At 41.2% G+C, this 7,841-nt stretch overlaps 1 protein-coding gene across 1 annotated transcript in view; it reads left to right on the top strand.

Annotated features, from left to right (window-relative positions):
* YME1L1 (YME1 like 1 ATPase) overlaps nt 1-7,841 on the top strand; it is a 53,663-nt gene that overhangs the window by 1,873 nt on the left and 43,949 nt on the right. The window contains exon 2 of the mRNA XM_017853011.1: nt 4,422-4,556. Within this exon, the coding sequence (XP_017708500.1) occupies nt 4,422-4,556 (135 nt within the window). The remainder of the gene's footprint in view (nt 1-4,421; nt 4,557-7,841) is intronic.

Consider the following 7,841-nt stretch of genomic DNA (forward strand, 5'->3'; position numbering starts at 1 on the left):
ANGATGATCTCGATCTCCTGACCTCCTGATCCGCCCGCCTCAGCTTCCCAAAGTGCTGGGATTACAGGCGTGAGCCACCGCGCCCGGCCACACCGAAAGTTTTAAAACATGATTAGATTTTCATTTTTAAAAGATGACTGGCTTTTGCTGTATGGAGAATAGGAGAGGACAAGAGTGGAAGGTGTTATCAGTTAAAAATACCGCCCCCCCCCCCCCCCATTAAAGCGGTTGCAGTGGTTATAGAAAGAAGGGAATGAGATATATTTTGAAGAAAGTGGAATTGCGCGAGAGATCAGATAAAAGAGATGATGGGGAGAGTTGTTTCTGGGTTTGATCAGATGAATGCATTGAAGGTGCTATTTACCAAGATGACAGTGTCTGGAGAAGTCCTAGTAATTGTTTGAAAAAAAAGTCTGACATGGCCTATTGAATATGGTATTAAAGTTTTTGGAACAACTCTTTGCCTTAGTTAACATCAAGAGGCCTAATTTTAGGAGAATTTACCATCAACTGGATGGACAGTTAGTAGTATCTGATGTTGGTAGAGATGATAAAGGGATTTTTATGTACCCTAGGCAGTCTCAACAGGGCTCAAATATAGTGAGGACATTCAGGCATTTCTTGCTTTGAAAGATGGTAACACATTTGGAATTCCTGGTTGCTTAATTGGCTGAATACACTTGAAATTAAATGGTAAAAAGGAAGCCACAGAAAACAAACTGTTTCATTGAGAAGAGCTCATTCCTAAATCCTTTTGTGAAAGAAAAGAGATATAACTAATTCAAATAAATCTTTTCAAAGAAATAGGTAGAAAATATGTATCTTGAAATGATTTATTTTACAGTTTCAAAAGAATCAACCGTTTTTTTTTTCTTTTACTGCCTCCATGCTGTAAGGACCTTACTGGTTCTTTCTGACTCTAAAATGATACATTACTTCACTTGACTAGCCTTAAAACAAATACATTTATTTTGCTAAAATGCTGAAAATATAATTAAATCACCCATAATCTCATTACTGAAGGATACGTGTCTTAGAATAAATTCTTTCACACAGTTTTTTCTGTAGACAAACACGAGTATGCGTACTTTATTTTTTGTTTTTATTTTTTGAGATGGAGTCTCCCTCTGTCGCCCAGGCTGGAGTGCCCTGAAAATATAATTAAATCACCCATAATCTCATTACTGAAGGATACGTGTCTTAGAATAAATTCTTTCACACAGTTTTTTCTGTAGACAAACACGAGTATGCGTACTTTATTTTTTGTTTTTATTTTTTGAGATGGAGTCTCCCTCTGTCGCCCAGGCTGGAGTGCAGTGGCCCGATCTCGGCTTACTGCAAGCTCCGCCTCCCGGGTTCACGCCTTTCTCCTGCCTCAACCTCCCAAGTACCTGGGACTACAGGCGCCCGCTACCATGCCCGGCTAATTTTTTGTATTTTTAGTAGAGACGGGGTTTTCACTGTGTTAGCCAGGATGGTCTCGATATCCTGACCTCGTGATCCGTCCGCCTCAGCCTCCCGAAGTGCTGGGATTACAGGTCTGAGCCACCACGTCCGGCCACAGATATGCATACTTAAGGTAGTTTTACAGTCTGCTTTATTCCCTAGTATGTCACGAATTTGTGTATCAATATCCATGGGATGAGAAATCTGGAATTTTGAGTCAGATTCTAAATCTCTGTTGTCTTCCTCTGTTAAATGGTCTGTACCCCACGGTAATGGCATTAGTCATTGATGAGGGCGGAGCCCTCCTGAACTAAATGCCTCTAAAAGGTCCCACCTCTTAACAGGATTACAGTGGCAACTAAGTTTGCCATTCTTATCAACTCAAACTTGAGTTTTGGAGGAGATGGACAGTGAAATTTTTACTGGAAGTGGGCCCTGTTCCAGACCCCAACAGAGGGTTCTTGGATCTCGCACAAGAATTTGAGAGAGTCGCCCGGCGCGTGGTGCTCACACATGTAATCCCAGCACTTTGGGAGGCAGAGGCGAGCGGATCACGAGGTCAGGAGATAGAAATCCTGGCTAACATTGTGAAACTCCGTCTCTACTAAAAATACAAAAAATTAGCTGGGCGTGGTGGCCTGTGCCTGTAGTCCTAACTCCTTGGGAGACTGAGGCAGAAGAATCGCTTGAACCCAGGAGGCGGAGGTTGCAGTGAGCCGAGATCGCATCACTGTGCTCCCAGCCTGGGCGACAAAGCGAGACTCCATCTCAAAAAAAAAAAAGAGTCTATAAAGTGAAAGCAAGTTTATTAAGATATAAGAAGGTAAAGGAGTAAAGAATGGGGTACTCCATAGGCAGAGGAGCGGAGCTGCTTGGGCTTCTCCGCTAAGGATACCTACAGTTAGTTATTCTTGATTTTATGCTAAACAATGTGTGATTATTCATGTTTTCAGGGAAAGGGGGACCTTCGAGATTCCTCCCCTTTTTGGACCACACAGGGTAACTTCTTGACGTTGCCATGGCATTTATAAACTGTCATGATCTGGTGGGAGTGTCTTTTAGCGTGCTAATGCATTATAATTAGCACATAATGAGCAGTGAGGATTAGCAGAGGTCACTCTCTTCATCTTGGTTTTGGTGGGATTTGGCTGGCTTCCTTACTACAGCTTGTTTTATCAGCAAAGTCTTTATGACCTGTATCTTGTGCCCACATCCTATCTCATCCTGTGACTTAGAATGCCTAATTTCCTGGGAATGCAGCCCAGTAGGTCTCAGCCTCATTTACCATCATTTTGCCCCTGCTCCAGATGGAGTCGCTGTGGTTCAAACATCTCTGACAGAACTGTAACAAGAAGTATAATTGTTACTCATTATTATAGCTATTTGAGGATTAAATGGGATGATATAAGTAAAGCATGTAATACTAAACCTGGTATATAATAAAAAGCCATTTAGTTTGTTCGTTTACTCAACAAATATTTATTAAGTAAATTTTTTTTTTTTTCTTGAGACAGGGTCTTGCCGTGTCACTCAGGCTGGAGTGCAGTGGCGTGATAGCTCACTGCAGCCTCAACCTCCCGGGCTCAAGTGTTTTTCTGTTTTTATTTTATTTTTATTTTTTTATTTTTATTTTTTGAGGTGGAGTTTTGCTCTTGTCACCCAGGCTGGAGTGCAGTGGCACGATCTTGGCTCACTGCAACCTCCGCCTCCCAGGTTCGAGTGATTTTCCTGCCTCTGCCTCCCAAGTATGTGGGATTACAGGCGCCCATCACCATTCCTGGCCAATTTTTTGTATTTTTAGTGGAGACGGGATTTCACCACATTGGCCAGGCTGGTCTTGAACTCCTGACCTCAGGTATCTGCCTGCGTTGGTCTCCCAAAGTGCTGGGATTACAGGTGTGAGCCGCTGTTCCTGGCCTACTTACTATTTTTTTTAATGTTGGATGTATTTCATTATGTGGTAGTTTCTTTTTTTTTTTGAGACAGGTCTCACCCTGTTGCCCTGGCTAGAGTGCAGTGGTGTGATCACAGCTCACTGCAACCTCCGCTTCCTGGGATCAAGCAATTCTTCTACCTCAGCCTCCCAAGTAGCTGAGACTACAGGTGCACACCATCACACCCATCTAATTGTTGTATTTTTTGGTAGAGATGGGGTTTCACTGTGTTGGTCAGGCTGGTCTTGAACTCCTGACCTCAAGTGATCCGCCTGCCTCGGCCTCCCAAAGTGCTGGGATTACAGGCATGAGCAACTGCACCTGACCAGTGGTATCATTTATTTTGCCGCTCCTCTAATGCTGGATGTTTCCAGCTTTCTACTATTTTTGAAATGTTTTTGATGAGAGTTATTCTCTATGCATGTGCAAGTACTTGTCAGATTCCTTAGAATAAATTCCTAGAAGGTGGATTGCTACAAACAAGAAATGTATGTATTTTTGATACTTTTGATTCACATATTCAGAATAATATCCTGAAAGAATATACCAATTTCCTTCTCACCAGCAGTAAATTCGAGTACTTACAGTTTTTAGTATACTGGGTTGACATATGATGTATATTTAATACTTAACAAATCCTGACAAGAAAAAGGAGATTGTTCTGTTTATTCAAAAAAAAAAAAAAAAAACACTACTTAATTTTTTTTTTTTTTTTTGAGACGGAGTCTCGCTCTGTCGGCCTGGGCTGGAGTGCAGTGGCCGGATCTCAGCTCACTGCAAGCTCCGCCTCCCGGGTTCACGCCATTCTCCTGCCTCAGCCTCCTGAGTAGCTGGGACTACAGGCGCCTGCCACCTCGCCCAGCTAGTTTTTTGTATTTTTGTTTTTTTTTAGTAGAGACGGGGTTTCACCATGTTAGCCAGGATGGTCTCGATCTCCTGACCTTGTGATCCGCCCGTCTCGGCCTCCCAAAGTGCTGGGATTACAGGCTTGAGCCACCGCGCCCGGCCACTACTTAATTTTTAACTTTTATCTTTTTCTAGGTTACAGTTCCTCTGAGTCATCTCATCAATGCCTTCCATACACCAAAAAACACTTCTGTTTCTCTCAGTGGAGTGTCAGTTTCTCAAAAACAGCATCGAGATGTAGTTCCTGAGCATGAGGTTCCCAGCAGTGAGGTAAGTCTTTATCCTGGTTGTGTGAGAAAACCTTTTTGATATATAGTTGACCTTGAACAAATGAGGGATTAAGGATATTGACCCTCCCCATAGTCAAAATTTGAGTATAATTTTTGACTCCTGAGAAACTTAACTACTAATACCCTACTATTGACCGGGAAGTCTTGCCAATAAAATAAAGAGTCCATTAACGTATATTTTGTATATTTTATGTATTATGTACTGTATTCTTACAATAAAGTAAGATAGAGAAAATAAAATGTTATTAAGAAAATCATAAGGAAGAGAAAATATACTTACTATTCATTAAGTAGAAGTGGACCATCATAAAGATCTTCATTATCTTCAAGTTGAGTGGGCTGAGGAGGAAGAGGAGGGATTGGTCTTGCTGTCTCTGGTGGCAGAGTAATTTGAGTAATTTATCTAGTGGTCTGTTAGACATTTTCCTTGGACAGGCTCCAGGGACCTCAAATTTAATATGCCCAAAACTGAGAAAGTCCATGTATCTGTGGATGTGCACAGCTCTAATCTGTTGTTCAAGGATCAACTGTACTATTAATCATGTTGGATGAAGTATCTTTCTTTAGGCACTTGTGGCAAGGGATTTCTGCCTTCAGCTTAATCATCTTTGCAATTGAAGATATTTCTGGTTTTTATTATACATATTGCAAATATATTGAGACTTTTCTTTTCTTAATTTTCATTTGGCATTGTACTTCGTATTAGCACCTCCTACATTGTGTGATACCAGCCGGCTACTCTGTTGTGTTCCCTCAGCAGTAGTGGTGAACCCATAGGTAACTGACCATGATTACCTCCCAAGTTTCAAGGAAGATAAAATAGTACGAAGTTATCATCTACTGCCTTATAGGAGCCTTCAGTGTAACTGAGCAATTAAAATATAGGTACTGGAAAGTGAAATATATAAGCTAGGACACTGTACTTTCAGTATTTATATAATTATAAAATCAGTGTTTCCTAGGATATTGAGAATTATGAACTTAATAACTGATGTATTTACAAGGCTTGTTAGTAAGATAGTTGCTTACAAGCTCAGGATACATTTTTCATGGAAAAAATGTTATAATCTGGCATTAAGTTCCCAAAGCCTCTTCAACACATAAATAGGTTATGTTCTTAATCTGATATCAGGAGCTAATGGCAAAGGACAGTAGTGGAGGAGTTGAAAAGAGCTTGCTTTTGAGGGGGTTGTAGAGTTAGCCTTGGGATAAAATTTTAATTTGATGAAAAGTTTGTCATCTTGTACTTCCTTTTGTACTATTTGCCTAGTTCTTACTGCCTTTTCCTATACACAGTCCGTTACTGTCTTTCTACTCTACTACTGACACTCTTCTCCAAAATTATAGTCCAAGAGAGCGTTACTACTGAAGATAGTATCAACATTGGTACATGCAGCAAAATTATGTTCATTTTACAAGTTTTGAAAAATATTAGTGTAGGTAGAAGAAACAGAATTCATCCGTGGACTCTTTTCCAGATATAAGGCTGTTAACATTTTGTATTTTCGTATGTCTTTTTCTCTTGCACTTTTCGTATTTTGTAATAATTAGATACTATTGCACATGTTGATTTAGATTCTGCTTTGCTTATTTAGTAGTCTTATGAATTTGTTATGCCGTACGTTTTCTGCGTGTGTATTCACACTATATTCTATTGAAATTTGGCTACTACTTTTACCATTTTTCAGACTTCTTTCGCTGAAGTTAGTGCTGATTTCCTTAGTGTTGAATACAGGCCTTTTACCAAAAAAAACCCTGCATCTCTCAACTTATCATTTGCATTTGACCTTTCTTACTTTGCAAATACTCCCTTAAATTGAGTGATACTACTTTGATGTGTTTTGTTTGTTTGTTTGTTTGTTTTTTGAGACAGAGTCTCCCTCTGTCGCCCAGACTGGAATGCAGTGGTGTGATCTTGGCTCATTGCAACCTCCACCTCCTGGGATCAAACGATTCTCATGCCTCAGCCTTCCGAGTAGCTGGAATTACAGGCATGCCCCACCACACCTGGCTAATTTTTTGTATTTTTAGTAGAGATGGAGTTCACCATGTTGGCCAGGCTGGTCTCAGACTCCTGACCTCAAATGATCTGCCAGCCTCAGCCTTCCAAAGTGCTGGGATTACAGGCGTGAGCCACCATGCCTGTCCTAATTTTCAGTCTTTACTTTCTCCCAGGTTACATTCCCACTTACATATTTTCTTTCTTTTTTTTTTTTTTCCTTTGGTTTTAAGATGGAGTTTCACTCTCGTTGCCCACGCTGGAGTACAATGGTGCGATCTTGGCTCACTGCAACCTCCGCCTCCCCGGTTCAAGCAATTCTTCTGCCTCAGTCTCCCAAGTAGCTGAGATTACAGGCGTGAGCCACCACGCGTGGCTGATTTTTTGTATTTTTAGTAGAGACGAGGTTTCATCATGTTGGCCAGGCTGGTCTTAAACTTCTGCCATCAGGTGATCCGCCTGCCTCTGCCTCCCAAAGTGCTGGGATTATAGGCGTAAGCCACTGTGCCCGGCTGCCACTTGCATATTTTCAGTTAACATCTCTCTATATGTTACTCCCAAATATATCTTCAAAGGTAAAGTCACTTTCAAGTTTTGAGTAATTTATCTAGTGGTCTGTTAGACATTTTCCTTGGATAGGTTCCAGGGACCTCAAATTTAATATGCCCAAAACTGAGTTATTGGTCTTACAGTGGCTTTAGTCCTACTTTTTCAGTCTGAGTCCAACTAGAAAAGAGAAACCACATAGTCATTTGAACAGTAAAAGTTTAGTATAAAAATGTAATGTGTGCTGGGCACAGTGGCTCATGCCTATAGTTCCAGCACTTTGGAAGGCTGAGGAGGGTGGATCACCTGAGGTCAGGAGTTCGAGACTAGCCTGACCAATATGGTAAAATTCCATCTCTACTAAAAATACAAAAATTAGCTGGGTGTGGTGGCGTGTGCCTGTAGTCCCAGCTACTCGGGAGGCTGAGACAGGAGAATCGCTTGACCCCAGGAGGCAAAGGTTGCTGTGAACCGAGATTGTACCACTGCACTCCAGCCTGGGTGACAGCAAGACTCTGTCTCAAAAATAAATAAATATAAAAATGTAATCTCATTTTTTTGTTTAATCTTGAAAAAAACCCTGTTTTTACAGGGAAGTGGAATAGGTAGGGATTTAAGAAGTAAACACCTTGTAATCCCAGCACTTTGGGAGGCCGAGACGGGCGGATCACGAGGTCAGGAGATCGAGACCATCCTGGCTAACACGGTGAAACCCCGTCT

This window comes from Rhinopithecus bieti, unplaced genomic scaffold (assembly GCF_001698545.2).
Source record: "Rhinopithecus bieti isolate Rb0 unplaced genomic scaffold, ASM169854v2 scaffold_35615, whole genome shotgun sequence".
NCBI lineage: Eukaryota > Metazoa > Chordata > Mammalia > Primates > Cercopithecidae > Rhinopithecus > Rhinopithecus bieti.